The 16,746-nt window shown below is 35.5% G+C and overlaps 1 protein-coding gene across 1 annotated transcript in view; it reads left to right on the plus strand.

The window, feature by feature from the left end:
• Nucleotides 1–1,849: 1,849 nt before the first annotated feature.
• fbxl20 (F-box and leucine-rich repeat protein 20) overlaps nucleotides 1,850–16,746 on the plus strand; it is a 21,815-nt gene continuing 6,918 nt past the window's right edge. Inside the window, exons 1-13 of the mRNA XM_084422831.1 lie at nucleotides 1,850–2,137; nucleotides 8,114–8,175; nucleotides 8,406–8,460; nucleotides 8,646–8,720; nucleotides 8,860–8,954; nucleotides 12,170–12,238; nucleotides 12,330–12,425; nucleotides 12,508–12,634; nucleotides 13,855–13,929; nucleotides 14,015–14,145; nucleotides 14,261–14,321; nucleotides 14,421–14,465; nucleotides 16,621–16,677. Of these exons, the coding sequence (XP_084278957.1) occupies nucleotides 2,096–2,137; nucleotides 8,114–8,175; nucleotides 8,406–8,460; nucleotides 8,646–8,720; nucleotides 8,860–8,954; nucleotides 12,170–12,238; nucleotides 12,330–12,425; nucleotides 12,508–12,634; nucleotides 13,855–13,929; nucleotides 14,015–14,145; nucleotides 14,261–14,321; nucleotides 14,421–14,465; nucleotides 16,621–16,677 (990 nt within the window). The 5' untranslated portion in view covers nucleotides 1,850–2,095. The remainder of the gene's footprint in view (nucleotides 2,138–8,113; nucleotides 8,176–8,405; nucleotides 8,461–8,645; nucleotides 8,721–8,859; nucleotides 8,955–12,169; nucleotides 12,239–12,329; nucleotides 12,426–12,507; nucleotides 12,635–13,854; nucleotides 13,930–14,014; nucleotides 14,146–14,260; nucleotides 14,322–14,420; nucleotides 14,466–16,620; nucleotides 16,678–16,746) is intronic.

Raw genomic sequence — 16,746 nt, forward strand, 5'->3', positions numbered from 1 at the left:
AAAAATGTTGAAAGATTTCTGTGATGGGTTTTGGGTTAGGAGATTAAATATACTTGTACAGCATGTGTGTGTGTGTGTGTGTGTGTGTGTGTGTGTGTGTGTGTGTGTCAAAGAGTTTTTATTAATAAGGGGCTTTCCTTAATGATAATTTTCTTAGTTTTGTAAATGATGGCATGAAAACACTTTATGATTGTTCATTCCTAGAACACGGGTGCAATAACTCTCTCTAAAAACATGTAGTACCTTAAAGTCTGTATTGGCAGCATTTCTCGTTGATTTGTGATTAAACATATCAAAGATTAGTGACTTTAGGATGGTTAGTACATTAGGAGTGGGGGGTGGGGGGGATGTTTGTGTCTGAAATAAAATGTAGGAGATGGGCAAGATTTCAGTTTAATGGAGCATTTCATTTTACCACCCTTCTGAATAAAACAATAGAAACCATCACAGACGTTCTAATGGTTTCCGCTAAAAATACCATTACAAAAATTACGAGCCATCAAAGCGTTAATCATTAAAACCATCACCTAATGGTTTCAGTAGCAGTGTTGCCAAGTTTGCAGCTTTCCTGCAGAATTGGGCTGTCTGTAAACTATTGCTGCATGTTGATTTCCCCCCCAGTGGTTTAAATGTTTGTTGTAATTGTAATTCACTGAAATGCATGTATTGAAATATTATACATTCAATCAATGATACAATTGTGCTACATTATAAATTTTGTGAGAAAGCATTGGAGCTCCCAGAACACTGTTTATTATTAATACTAGTGATTTTCAAGATGAAATTGTGTATAACGCATAAGAGTGACTGTAAAATATGTATTTTAGGTTTGGGAATGGCATTTGTTGAGTTTGTGAGTTCTGATACTTGTACAGGGTCACTCGGCTTGTTTGGGGATATTTTTGATTGGCCTTTATATGATTGGCCTCCTGTAATGTGTTTTGGGCAATATTCCATTAGTATTTAATTGTTTTAACATGCCACCAATAGAAGGCAACAAATCACAGGTAGAGACCCACAGGGACCGTTACAGTTCCCATTAAAACCAATACAATTACATTATAATCATTAAAAAACCATTACAAATTCTACAAGGGTTTCTATTGTTTTGTTTTGGCAGGAAAAGTTCTATTCATGCATATATAGTTGTCTACAGGTCTGCAAAATAACTAAATTGTAAAGAGTAGGGAAAGATAATTATGAATATAATATAATTCATAATAAATGTATATTTTTAGATGTAAACCGCGGTGCTCAACCATTCGGTTTCATTTGTTTGGGAAAACGCTGCCTCGTGTTACCACCACGATTACGTCAAATGACGAAGGCCATCTTTGTGTTTTTATTGGCTAAGACCGCTGAAAGAGGAGCTGACGCACCAAACCCGGAAACGAGCATAACAATAACATGAAAACAAATGATTCACAGTCTGTACACTTTGCATACAACATTACGATAAACTATTGCACTTTTTCCAAGTAGTTTGCACATATTGATCCGCACAAATATTTGAATTTCCTCAGAACGCCAAAGAAACTAACTTTCTGAGAAGAACTATAATACACTGAATTAATCTAAAATGTAGCTCATATATTTGATATAAAATAGATAATATTACCAGTTTGGTAATATGACAACTAAAAAACGGGTGATATTATATCATAAAGTAGTTATATTCGACCTTAAATACCATGATCATTGTCCACAGACAATTACCTAGGGACTATTACTTTTACTACGGTTACCACATCATTACACATATCTTTAAAGTATTAAATATGAAAGCAGACTGGCAGATTCTTATGGACAGTTACCACTGCAATATTTATGTACAATAAGTTAATAGTAGTTTTCAGATGGGGAAACTGTCATGGTAAAGGGGAGGGGGTGATCCGCAACACACCAGGAGATAAGCTTGATTTGTTCATACTTCAACCACTGGGGCTCTTCTGCATCTTCGCCATATACAAACGCGAAGAAATGAAGTGAATTACGGCATGAGCTCGACGGAACCCAGCGGCACCGACACATCTGCGTCCTTTTAATAACCGGACGCGCTTTTCCTCTCCGGTTTACCGACTTTATAGTGTTCGGGATGGGTAAGGAGGTGAACGGCGTCTCTCGGAGTCGCTTTGAGGCGAGTAGTCACTGTTTATTTCCAGATTGACATGTCGATGTAAATATTCTTTCGTTTTTACTACTAAACGCCTGAAATAATACAGGATTATTCGTGTTATTGCGGTAGAAGAGGCCGAGCTTCCGCAATCATACGAGTTCAGCTCTTCTAATCGCTTGACAGTCAAAACACATTCATTAATGTATGTTGACCAAAGGCAGCATCAAATACATCATTATATCCCTTTTAAGTAGCTATATATTTGTTTCTCTTGTGAAATCTAGCCTACTTTGTGTCGAATTGTATAAACACAACCATTGATTAAAGCTTAGTGTGGCTCAAATGGTGCTTTAAAATTTCTCGCTTATTTACGCGAAGCAACAGTAGGTTGCGATGTACGCTTCGATGGTTTTTATGAATTAAACTGGTTAGCTGAGATTATAGGAGACGGATAATGCTGGTAGGCCCACCGCAGGCTGGAGTGGGGGAAAACAGCCGGCCAAAACAAAAGCTGGATATATACACGGGCCTTTACGCGATAAAACACATCGCGTATCACAACTCATCACCACAGAAAGCAGTTGGGCCGGGTTACGCAAACATTTAGTTTGTTGTTCCCCTTGAAGGCTCAAGATCAGCCGTGTTTAAACAAGTTATAACTGTGTTTACATCGGGTGTCTCAAAACTTAGTGAGTTGACTACCTAGACTGCATTGTCGGGACTTCACAGGCGCGTGCAGCAGTTTTGGGCGCATCTGATGCTGTCTAGATAGGGAGCTCACTAGGTTTTGAAACACAGCCGCAACGTTGAGACACATGGTATTGATGCTTTTATCGGGGGTTTATGTCTATAGTTGCTTTTAAAGATAACACACACACACATGCACTCTGGGCAGTCAGACAATGTCAAAGTGAAACATTGTAGCCAAGTTACTAAAGGTTAATTTGTTAAATAACACAACAATGTTGCTCTTCCCTAATAAGACTACAGAAAATGTACGATGGTATCCATTTTAACCACAATTATTTAACTATCTATAAACAGTGAACAACCTTCAAAGCCACATTAACCAGCCAGGGTGTTACATTACGCCCAAATCAACTTTTGTATGCCATTTCAATTATTTATTTATGATAACATAATGAAAGTGGCAATGCATCTCTGTAACATTTACTATTGTCCTCTATAGCAAAAGTAATGTGAACACATGTGATGCAATACTTCAAATAACTAAAATGTCATGCATTCTGTAAGCTTTTTATAATGTTTTAAAAGACCCATAATACTTCATTATGAGACATTGCAACAGCAACCGTGCCATTTAAGTGGAAACTGTGATAACTATAGTACATGCTTGTAAAGGTACTAGGCCTAATCTCAGTATATTGCAAAGGCATGAATGTAATCAGTCTTTAAGCAGCGATGCATTGTGGCCAGCTTAAGCCTGTTTCTTTTTTTAGGATCAGAGTGATTATCTGGACATTGTTTTGGAGACAGCAGCATGAGAGTGATCTTTACAAATAACTGACAGCTCATATTATGCTTGGCTCCTTGATTGTTGCGATATTGTCAGAAAACATGGATATAGCATCAGCTGGTGGACTGATTTTGCCTTTACATACACTTATTTAGTTGCATTTGGCTATTGTAATGGTAAAAGGAGCACAGCCATATTACATTTTCATTATTGTACCAGTGGTAACCTGGCTACTCAGTCAGTGTTGACCTAAATGTTACTGTTTAAATGGGGTTGTTTATGTGTCAACAGAATGTATAGCCAGCGAATCAGAGAGCAAGAAACTGTGTTGCATTTCATGTAAACCAGGAAGTCACTTTTTTTTTTTTTTTTTTTTTCATGAGAAGCTACCTAATATGACAGATGAGATAACAAGAAGTGTCATGGAGTAGCTGAGCTGTTAGTTTACTCTAGTTTTTACTGCAAAGATATTCAGAAAACATGGAAACAAAATAAAAGGAGTAGCTGCTTTGCCAACTCTTATTAACAACACCACCTACTGTAACAAAAGAATGAATATATTCCCTCATTTATCTAAATCGAATATGTCGAAAATAGCATATTGTGTAGTTGTGCTTGAGTCAATTGATTAATTTGTGATAATGCAATGAAACTTGTGTGACATAATTTTTGTCCAGACTGTCATACAAAGAAATGATAAAGACATGCAAAAAATAAGAGAGGTCCAATGAAATATTAATAACTGATTATGCTGTAGTATAATCATGTATGTATGTATATATATATATATATATATATATATATATATATATATATATATATATATATATATATATATATAGTAAATATAGTAAATCCCTATATATATATATATATATATATATAAATATAAATATTCTATATATATATAAAAGCAAAAATATATAAATGGCTATAAAAATAAAGTTTATTATTATATATAAAGTACAAATTTTAATTTAATTTAATTTTTAGTTATGGGATGAAATATATGCTCTAAACCTTTTATTTGTAATTTGTATATACTTAATGATTATTATTCTCATTAAATTATGAGTATAAGGAGAAAACATACTATATTCTCAGTAAAATAATAAACTAAATATATAATACACTAACCCCTGGTTTTACAGACAGGGCTTAAGACTAGTCCTAGACTAAAATGTAAGTCTGAGCTGTTTCCACTGAAATAAACTCGCACTGACTGATCTTAAAAATATATCAGTGCCTTTTTAGTTTTAAGATGCACATCGGTAATGTTTTTTTCTAAGCATGTTTATAAAAATTACTTAAATGTCCTAATTGATCTATGGTCTAATCCTGGCTTAGTCTAAGCCCTGTCTGTGAAACCGGGCCTAAAGAATTAATACATTTAATTTTTATTTGTTATCAAAGTATTACCCACACACGTCTTTGAGAGATCCATCCATGTAAAAACAATTGCAGGAGACATTGACATATAAAAGGGAGCTGGTCATGAGAAAAGTCACCCGGCGATATAGAGTGTTTCTGATGAGCTGGAAACAAGGGATCAATCATTCCTGGTTTGTAACAGTCTGCACGTCACATGGCTCATCCTTAAACAAATAAACAAATGGGAAGAGAATGGATGGGTGAAAAGAAAGAGGAACAACACAACTGAGAGTTTGTGATAAAGAATACCTGTAAGCTGTCTAACATATACTGAGTCGGTGCTTTAAAGGCATAGTTCTGGCATCATTCACTCGCCCTCATGTCGTTCTAAACCTATATGGCTTGATTTCTTCTGTGCAACACAATAGGAGATGTTTAGCAGAATGTCCAAGTGATTTTTTTTTTTTTTCCCTCCTTTATAATGAAAGGAAACAGGTTTTGGGGTCGTGAAGCTCAAAAAGTCACGTTCACACCAAGAACGAGAGTTGTAAAGATCACTGTATTGGTGTTAACATTCTGTTTATTATAAGCACGCGCAGTTGTCGTCATCTGTCACTTTAAACGCTTGATCTCTTTAATGTCACATGGACTCTGATTGGCTGTGCATGTTTTTATTGTTCTTCAGCTGGAAAAACAGCTCTGAGAGTGATTCATATGATATCGCTCGTGTTGTTATCTGCACTAGTGTGGACTTTCCTGTTCTCATATTATTAAGACTTCAGTGTGTCTTGAGTTGCCAGGTTTGAATGTGAGATTTCAGAGTGTGTGTAGAGAATAACAACTGAAATGTTATCAATTGGCTTCAGAAAAGTTGAAATATGAGTGATAACAAGTTATACTTTTATGTTGCAGTACTCATTCTTTTTCATTGTATTGAAAAACATTTCATTTGAATGATTTTGGGTGAACGAAAACTTCAATTTTTGATTATTAGAGATGATTCTTATGGGATTGGACAGTGGTTTTCCTGGCAGGTTTCATTGTTGATTAGTGAATCAATTTGATCCCAGACTGCTGGGATCAAATTCTTGTTCAGATCAAGACAGGGATACAAATAGGCATGTTTTTACAAAAGAATTTCCAGTGCACACAGAACAATTTATGTGCGCTCCAAGGATGTGAGGTTGTCACTTCTCAAAAAAAAAAGAAAAGAAAAAAGGAACATCCGGTCTGGACTGAATTATTCAGAAAGACAATCTGTTTCTCTTGTTACCATTTGGAAAAAAGGTTTTGTGGTTGGATGAAACCAAGTTACGACCTCTGGTGTTCATTTCTAGTATGTTCGGCACACAGTCAACCCTTATACGACTCAATTTCAACTGTAGAATTTGGGATTACATTTCTTTTTTTCAGAATAATTGAGTTTATGGACATTTCCTTTAACCCTAACACAATGCAATGCGTAAAATATGGGTGAAACCCCCAGTGAAAATCAATACGGGCAATTCCTATTAACACGGTACTTCAGGTCCTGTTTTTACAGACTTTTCTTGGGAGTGTGGTGAAAATATTACGTCTAGATAAACCGGGACTGGTCTTAGATATTCCTCCTGCTGTTAGTGTTACCATGAGCTAGAAAAGAGAATGTGTGAAGGCTTTGTGTGGGATTGAGGAAGCACAAACAAACTTTGCAAGAGATCGTTACAATTCTAAAGGTCAGAGAGAGAGAGAGAGTGCAAGAAACCTCGACTAACCTTATAAGGCAACTTTAAGGGGAAATATATGGTCAAATAAAGTCCTTTTTGAGGCCGGAGTCTGACGGATTTTTGTCATCTCATGACTAAAACTATTAAAAGTCATTTTCAGTAATTGAAATTGATGAAAATTAGAAATGTTGCCTTGCAGTGTAAGTGAAGTACTACAGTTGCTAAAACTGAAATATATGAATTATTATTTATTCATTTTTGTTAACGTTAATAAAAAAACGTACATATACATGCATACATTGTTTAATATAATTGGTAACACCTTACAATAAGGTTTTATTAGTTAACTACTCTAGTTAACAAGAATTAAGAATGAACAATACTTCTACAGCATTTAGTAAATATTAAATTCAACATTTACAAATGCATTAAAATCAAAAGTTGCATTTGTTAACTTAAGTGAATGCACTGTGAACTAACATGAACAATGAACAACTATTTTTATTAAGTAACATTAACAAAGATGAATAAATACAGTAATAAATGTATTGCACATTGTTCATGTTAGTTGACTTATGTTAACAAATGAGACCTTATTGTAAAGTGTTACTAATATGAATTAATATTGGTAACTCTTGACAATAAGGTCTCATTAGTTATTAATATTAGTTAATGCTTTTACAATCATTCATTAACAATGAGCAATACGTTAATATTAGTTAATAAAAATACAAATGTTCATCGTTAGTTCATGCTAGCTCAGGGCCATGTTGACAGATACAACTTTTGATTTTAATAATGTATTAGTAAATGTTGAAATTAAGATTCATAAATGCTGTAGAAGTTTTTTATTGTTAGGATCATATCAATAGGATTCATATCAACTAATGAACAAATTAATGGTAACAAATGGAATCTTATTGTAAAGTGTTACCAAAAAAACAAACCAAAAAAAAAAAACTAATACAAATGTCAGAAGCACATAACAAAATTGTTAAAAACAAAATGACCTGAAAATATGAAGATATAAACAAAATAAAAATATGAATAAATAACATAATAGTATATAAATAATTCTAAAACAACACTGGCACTTAGGCATGGTTTAGGAGTAATTCTTAACACCGTAAATAGCATTTGGGTAACATGAAAGTTATTTCTGTAAAATAGTTTGATGCATTCATAATATTTAATTCTCTGTTATTGCATATCTTTGTATGAACTTAAAATGTAAACTTAATTTGAAGCTTGTGTAATGCCTTAAAGAACTTTGTCATAAAACCAAAGCCCTCTGCATTAGAATATGAAAGACACTTTTCAACAAAACTCGAAATCAACCACTATTGTTCTGTCGTTCTGTGGTTCGAACTAAAGTATTGTCGTCTTTTTTATTGTTAAAAGTGTTTGACAGTTTCATAAATGAATGTCTTTCTCTCTCCTCAGATGTTCTCCAATAACGACGAGGCTGTTATTAACAAGAAGCTGCCGAAGGAACTGCTGTTACGGTTGGTGTGAAACCCATTCAATACTTCTCTTTCTTCCTGCTTCATTTACTTATCAAATCATCTCTTTTTGTTAATAGTATTAATCATCTCCATCTCCATCATGTTTCCTTATCTTTGCTGTCTTTATAGCATATAAATAATGACTGACTTTAATGACACGCTCTATCCTAACTATTTGTTAATGATGTTTGCTAATGGTTTTGATGTTCTCTTCTCTTTTTTCCCCACAGAATCTTCTCCTTTCTAGATGTAGTCACACTTTGCCGCTGCGCACAAGTCTCACGAGTAAGTGTGATTTAGTCTAGGGACTTTATAGATTAGACTGGTGTTTTGTGGCACATTAAGTGTCTATTTTGACATTTGATCATTTCATGAGCCCTCCAAAAACAGTATTTTGTGAATTATACTGTATGTTGATTGCTTGCTATGATTATTGACTTTCTGTTTCTCACTGGCTCTCTTTGTCTCAGTCATGGAACCTGTTAGCCCTGGATGGCAGTAACTGGCAGCGCATTGACCTCTTTGACTTCCAGAGAGACATTGAGGTCAGTAGACAGACAGACTAATTTTTTTTTTTTAACAGATGAAGTCAACATTTTCTTTTAGCTATTAAAATACAAGCAATTTCAGATGTTATTTAATATGAAGGTGGCTAACAGATCCTAAAAATCTCTTCATGTATAGGGTCGTGTGGTGGAGAACATCTCAAAGCGGTGTGGAGGCTTCCTAAGGAAGTTGAGTCTTAGAGGATGTCTCGGAGTCGGAGATAGTGCGCTCAGGTAAGAAAGAGGTAGCAGATGAATGCTTAATGAGCACATTTTCACAGCAAAAAGATGAATATTCATTCTTAAAGAGCCATTTGAAAGTGTTCTTTTACATTTACATTTGTTACAAAATATTTCTATTTCAAATATATGCTGTTCTGGTGCTGCCGCTGAGCCAGAGAGAGCAGTTGTTACGTATAGGTGTGAAACAGCTTCACAAACAGTCTTTTCAACCACACAGAATCATTATTTCTGTCTTAGAATAATTCAGATGATCTCAGAAGTGCTGTAATAAAAGTCTATAGTTCGTATATAAACACTGATGTCTGCGGTAGCAATCAAAATAGAGTAAATCACCTTTTAAAAAAGTAACTTGACGCTTCAAGTAAAGATTGTATTAATTACACCATTACACCGGTAGATGGCGACAGGTGACTCAAAACGTATTTGTCATTGAATCGTTTATTCAAGAGATTCATTCAAAAGCGCTGATTCATCCAGTAATGAAACAAGTGAAGTCTTTATGATTGAGTCTTGGAATCATTCATTCAAACCAACTTCAAAGTTAATTATATATATTTTAAATGCACTGCAGCAATTAACATTTTGTCAGACCTCTAGTAAATTGCATGTTATTTTGTTTAGTTGCTTATTTAGAATCGTGGAATAATATCGTGAATTCTCAATTTCTCCAGAATCGTGCAGCTCTTATTGCAGCCTTAGTGAGCATAAGAAACTTCGGTAACACTTTACAATAAGGTTCATTAGTTAACATTAGTTAACTACCTTAGTTAACACGAACTAAGAATGAACAATACTTCTACAGCATTTATTAATCTTAGTCAAAATTAATTTAAACTTTTACTATTTTTTAACATTAGGTGAACACTGTGAACTAACATGAACAAACAATGAACAGCTGTCTTTTTATTAACTAACATTAACAAAGATTAACCAATACAGTAACAAATGTATTGCTCATTGTTAGTTCATTTTAGTTAAAGGGATAGTTCACCCAAAAATGAAAATCAGCCCAGGATTTACTCACCCTCAAGCCATCCTAGGCGTATATGACATTCTCCTTTCAAACGAATACAATTGGAGTTATAATAAAAAAAATGTCTGGCTCTTCCAATCTTTATAATGGCAGTGAATGGCTGTTTATGTTTTGAAGTCCATCAAAGTGCATCCATCCATGATAAAAGTGCTCCACACTGCTCCGGGGGGTTAATAAAGGCCTTCTGAAGTGAAGCCACGCGTTTGTGTAAGAAAAATATCCATATTTATCACGTTACAAAGTAAAATTCTAGCTTCCGGCCAAACGGCCATACACAGTCTACTTACGCAACTTGTGACGTCGAAAGTAGCGTAGTGCGTCATGGCGTAGCATAAATATCAGCAGTACGTCGCATTACTCGCATAAGTTGCGCTTTAGACTTAGAAGTGGAATCCGTATGTTCGTTCGGCTAGAAGCTAGTTATTTAATTTATAAAGTTTTAAATATGGATATTTTTCCTACACAAACTCATCGCTTGGCTTCAGAAGGTTTTTATTAACCCCCCGGAGCAGTGTGGAGCACTTTTATCATGGATGGATTCACTTTGATGGACTTCAAAACAGAAACAGCAATTCACTGCCATTATAAAGCTCGGAAGAGCCAGGACATTTTTTATATAACTCTTGATTGTATTCGTCTGAAAGAAGAATGTCATATTACACCTAGGATGACTTGAGGGTGAGTAAATCATGGGCTAATTTTCCTTTTTGGGTGAACTATCCCTTTAATACATTAACTAATGTTAACTAATGAACCTTATTGTAAAGTGTTACGGAAACTTCTTTCAAAAACATTGTATAATCATTCAGACCCCAAACTTTTAAATGGTAGTGTATACATTTTATCAGTTCATGCAATTTCAGGGAAATTGTTGAGTTGGTGCGAATGATGAAATGTCCCTACTACCTAACAGATCTCATTGAATTAGAATAGGCGTTGTGAGATTCTCTGCAAAGAATCAGAGTCTTTGTGGCTCTGTTTACACCTGGTATCAAGATGCGTTTTGGTCGATCAGATCACAGGTGGACGACGCTAAATACAGGTGTAAACGGGTTCAAAATATTTTGAGCTGGTCCACTTTCCACTTCCAGAGGTAGTCGAAAGCGCATTCGACCGGATTGATTTTATTGAGTTAACGCTCATGTGGTCTAATGTGTTTGAACAGCCACAAAAAAACCCCGTCTACTCTCCGCCTACTGACCTAATGCTTAAACATAACGGGAAGCACACTAGCCAGACGGGATTTAACTTTTTCCGGCTTGAGACCCAAGTTTGGTTTGAAGACGACAAACGTGCCAAGCACAATGTTCTTCACCATTCCTGATTTCTAACACGCACTCACAGCGTTCAATGTGGTCTTGTGGCTATCAGAGCACAAACGAAAGCTGCTGACCAAAACGCATCTTAATACCCGGTTTAAACAGTGCCTGTGTCAACTCTAAAAATCCGATCAGAAACACTTTTGCCTGTCAATCATTTTAATAAAAAACTGCTAAAATGGCTTACAGGATGTTTGCATTTAAGTGTGTGTGATGTTTCATGCATGCAAACCTTTTGTTAATAGTTTTAGAGCAAAAACCATTTCGGTTCACTTTGTCATTTTGCCCTTTGTGTGAATAAGCCTAAAAGTCACCATGAAATCTAAATTTAAATTTTTTATTTTTTTGATGGAATATTGCAGTTTTTATTAGAAATGATTTATTCGTTCACATCATTCTTTTTTTATTTTATATATGTACCCTTGTAATCTTTTATCAAAATAACTTCCCCTCCCTCTTTCAGCAACATCTCTTCTCTTCTCTGATGATGCGTTTACTGGCGTGAGGGCGGGACAACCTGTCACTCACATCAGATCGACCAATAGTAAACCACAACCATCCAATCAAAACCCCATGGACAAAATCAAGTCCCGCCCACGTTTTCTTGTATGAGAAGCCGTTACACTCAGATATACGTCACAATAAGGAAGAAAAGACTATCGCAACTTTCATGCCATTTCATGCTGACTTTAAGACCTGGCAAGAAAGTAGATTGCCTCTTTAATAAGAATGAGTTTAGTAATGCTTTCCATTCTGAAGGACATCACATATGGACTAAAGACATTATTGCGACTTGGAGGGAAATTCAAGCATTGTTTAAAGTTTAATCATGTAAAATTTCCTTTCTCTCGTAGAACGTTTGCCCAGAACTGCAGAAATATTGAGCTGCTCAGCCTCAATGGCTGCACCAAGATCACTGACAGGTAGGTGTGTGTGTGTGTGTGTGTGTGTGAGAGAGAGAGAGAGAGAAAGTGCTGTTTGATCTCCATTGAACTTCTGTCTTTCTTTTTGCAGTACCTGTAACAGCTTGAGTAAATTTTGTCCCAAACTGAAGCACTTGGATCTTGCCTCCTGCACCTCAATCACGAACCTGTCCCTCAAAGCTCTTAGGTCAGAGGTCGCAGACACACACACTTGCTGGTTATGCAGAATGCTTCGCTAGGGCTAAATGTCTCTCTGTGTGTCATTTCAGCGAGGGCTGTCCTTTGCTAGAGCAGTTGAACATCTCGTGGTGTGATCAGGTGACCAAAGACGGCATACAGGCACTTGTGAGATGTTGTCCAGGACTCAAAGGCTTGTTCCTCAAGGGCTGCACACAGGTGAGACTGGACTTTCACATCATCCTTCAGCCCTCTTCGCTGTTCTTCCCCTTTCTGGGTTATTTAAAGCCACTTGTAGCATTTCGAATTGAACTAAAGCTAAAATAAAATCTAAATGTAACACTATAAGGTGTGCAATAAGGTATCTTTTGTTAACATTGGTTAATGCATTAGCTAACATGAATTAATTATGAGCAATTTATTTTTATTAATTTATCTTTGTTTATGTTGGGAAAAATATAATTGTTAATTCATAGTGCATTAACTAATGTTAACAAATGCATCTTTTGATTTTAATAACACATTAGTAAATGTTGAAATTAACATGAACTAAAATTAATCAATGCCGTAGAATAATTGTTCATTGTTAGTTCATGTTAACTAATGTTAACGAACACAACCTTTTGCCTTGGCAACCAACTGAAATAAGTTCAAGGTGAAGTACTAAAATTGGAAATAAAAAATAAAGCTATATACAAATATATATATATATATATATATATATATATATATAAGTATAACAAAATTGTTAAAAACAAAATTATTTAAACAAACTAAAATCAACTGTAAATATATATATATAAACAAAAAAAATTTAATTAAAATTTAAGTAGTGAAATTACTAAAACTGAAATAAAACATTAAAGCTATGTAGAAATTAATTAAACAACAAAAACTAATAAAAATTACAAAAGCACATAACAAAATGAATAAAATTAAAATGAAAGTGAAAATATAAACATAAAAGCTTCAAAATATTAAAATAATAATAATATAGTCCTGCCTCAAACTCATGGCATTGGTTGACGCAGTGTTTACAAAAAGCAAAAGATTATTCATCAACTAACATGTGAAAATGTGGTTCATGTTTGAACATCTATATTAACCATGCTTATCAACATTGAAACTTCCTTTTTCATGCCATAATAACCTGATAAGGACAAAAAGAACAAAGGACACAAAGAGAAAAGAAGAAGAAAAAAACAGATAAACATAGTCCATATGCTATCATATATCTTTAGAAGACTTTAATGGTAATTGTTGTCATTGATTTGTTGTCACTGAATCTCCACATTTTGTATTCTATGTAAAAACATATGGGTTTGACACAACATGAGGGTGAGTAAATGATGACGGAAGTACGGTACTGTCTCTTTAAATCCGATCAATCGTTCAGTAGCACATTATCTGTCTCTCTTTTATGTTTTCTCTCTTTATAGTTGGAAGACGAAGCATTAAAGCATATTGGAGCACATTGTCCAGAGCTGGTCACACTCAATTTGCAGACGTGTTCAGTAAGACTCACACATTCACATTCTCTCATACACTGGATGGGATGGTTTCCTCATCTAGGTATATCTCTGTGTGTGAATCGAGCAGCAGATCACAGATGAAGGTCTTATAACCATATGTCGCGGGTGCCATCGGCTGCAGTCTTTGTGTGTGTCTGGCTGTGCAAACATCACAGATGCTATTCTCAATGCCTTGGGCCAAAACTGCCCTCGTCTCAGGTACGTAACACACACACACACACATAATCAAACCCATGCATTTGCATGCAATCACCCATTACCCAATTTGTATCCTCTTTTCAACTTCGACCCTTTGACATTTTTGTCTCTGTAGAATATTAGAGGTGGCTCGCTGCTCTCAGCTTACAGATGTAGGCTTCACCTCACTAGCACGGGTGAGTAAACAATCTGACAATCACAAACCTCCATCTGTGCTGAACCTCTGGAGCTTCTAACAACAGAAATCAAGCACATCATTTCCTCTTATTTTACAGAATTGTCATGAACTAGAAAAGATGGATTTAGAAGAGTGTGTACAGGTGAGTCAGAATGAAATACATGATTACAAAATGTTAAAATGTTGTTACATACAGTATTTACATTTTTATTAATTCTACATTAAGAATATATCATTTGATGAAACCCTCATTTGAAGTCCTTTGAAGTGATCAATCACTTTTACTGATGACAAGTCTTTGAAATTGATATGGAGACTCTTAAAAGTGCCCCTATTATGCTTTTTTGGATATTACTTTCCATGTAGAGTGCAGTATAGCTCTTTGTGAATGTAAAAAGTCTGCAGTTTCAAAGATCAAAGTCCCCGAGTTATTGTCTCGCAAGAGAAGGAATCAGTTCTGTAATTCCTGTCTGTCTTCCTTCTTGAACCTACTAAGGTTTTTGCATAACATTTGCATAATGTCAGCCTATGGCCTTGAGCCTTGTTTATACTTTCGCCTGGCTCCGCAGCGCGAGTCTCCGCAGACTGCGGGCGCACCTCCCCAAACGGACGAGGCGTTTATACTCGACGCACTCACCGTTGTATTATTCTGTGAAACGATGGACTCTTAACCATCAAGAATCAACGGTGAGAAGAAGAAAGGTCCACACGTGACAATGTTTATTTTAGTACATCACCACCAATACCACACTACAAAAAGAATTGTGTAAAATCCAGTAAACTCTGAGATTATTAGGCTACTCGTGAGTCGTGACATTAGAACAAAATATACAATGAGAACGTGTATACAATAGAAATAAATTAGCGATCTCTTAAATATTTTCTAATTTCACTAAACATTTCATTAAGTTTAGTGAACATTTTTATTAAACATGGACCTTTATGTTCATTAAAATCATTTTTTAAATGTAAGCAACTAATACTTGCAAACTGGGTGCCGGCGTGATGAGAAGTTCGTGCTCGGCCAGATTCGGCATTGAAGTCGTTTATCTTCGGAGCCGTGCGCTGTTACAAAAAAAGCCGTGCACACCGCCAAGCGAAACGGGGTCTTGCGCACCCAACGCGCACGACCGCCCACACCGCAATGACGTCGTTTTTGCCGCGCGCACCTTCGCGTTCGTGCGTACGCGTCGAGTATAAACCTAGCTTTATGCTGCCTGTGAATGACACTGCTTTGACCCGCCCTCAAACACTGTAGTTGTAGCTGAGGCCTGGAAGAGTGTGTGCTAAAGAGTTTGGAAGAGTTTGCGCATGTGAAAGCAAATTCACTTTGCATGCATTTCCAGAGCATGAGGACTCAAGCTTGAATTGATACAGTAAAACTGACGTCTTTGATTTGGTGGTACAAGTGATAGTTCTAGCATATTTGTAACGGGGAGTTTGTTAATGATCTGAGATGTCATCGCTCTGCTGCAGAATTTCAACGCCATCAACATCGATTCCATGTGACAATATTCCATATAAAGTATGATTACGACTATGAGTGGGTCCTGACACGTGTTGTCTAATGCCAATCCCAATGCATCTTTTTCAGTATCTACATGTATATTAAAATCACCAACAATTAAGACTTCATCTGCAGCCAGTACTAATTCCAAAGTGAAAATCAGCTAATTCTTTGGCGGCCTGTTTAGTAGCCAGTACACATGTCCAACAGGATTTATCACTTACACTATATAGCGTTACATAAAGCACCATCACTTCAGTAGAATTATACTTAAAACTAGACCTCTGGAAATATTACTATAAATTACAGCGACACCTGCCCCTTTGCCTTTCAGACGAAGCTCATGTTTATAAAAGTAATCTTGGGGTGGTGGACTCATTTAAGGTATTACTGTGTATCAAGTGCTGAGGAAGATCCGGAGCTGAAATGCAGATATTTTCAACATGCGCTGTAAGTGGTGGACCAATCACAACAGACTGGCCATGTGACCAATCAGAGCAGAGTTGTTTGTTTATAGTTAGTTTTTTAAGAGGACTAGAGGACCCCATAGATCCCCAAATATATTTTTATCATAGACATTGACTGTGTGATTGCAATTATTTGTCTTATCTGAAATGAAAAGGAGTATAGTTCCTAATGTTATTTCCTCTTTTGATGATTATCAATGAATGCAGTTAGCATGAATATTTATAATTATATTTATTTATTTATTAATGCATGTAAATTGCTCTATAAACGCTCTATAAAATGTTATAAAAGCCTTGTTATAACGTTTAATCTTTCTCTATAGATTACAGATGGAACGCTCATCCAGCTATCTATACACTGCCCTCGACTCCAGGTTCTGGTAAGGGTTTAAAAACAAAATTTACAATAAAAAAAAAACATACATTTGTATTTTAGTGGTGTCAATTTA

The sequence above is a fragment of the Rutilus rutilus genome (assembly GCF_951802725.1).
Source record: "Rutilus rutilus genome assembly, chromosome: 11".
NCBI classification, from domain to species: domain Eukaryota; kingdom Metazoa; phylum Chordata; class Actinopteri; order Cypriniformes; family Leuciscidae; genus Rutilus; species Rutilus rutilus.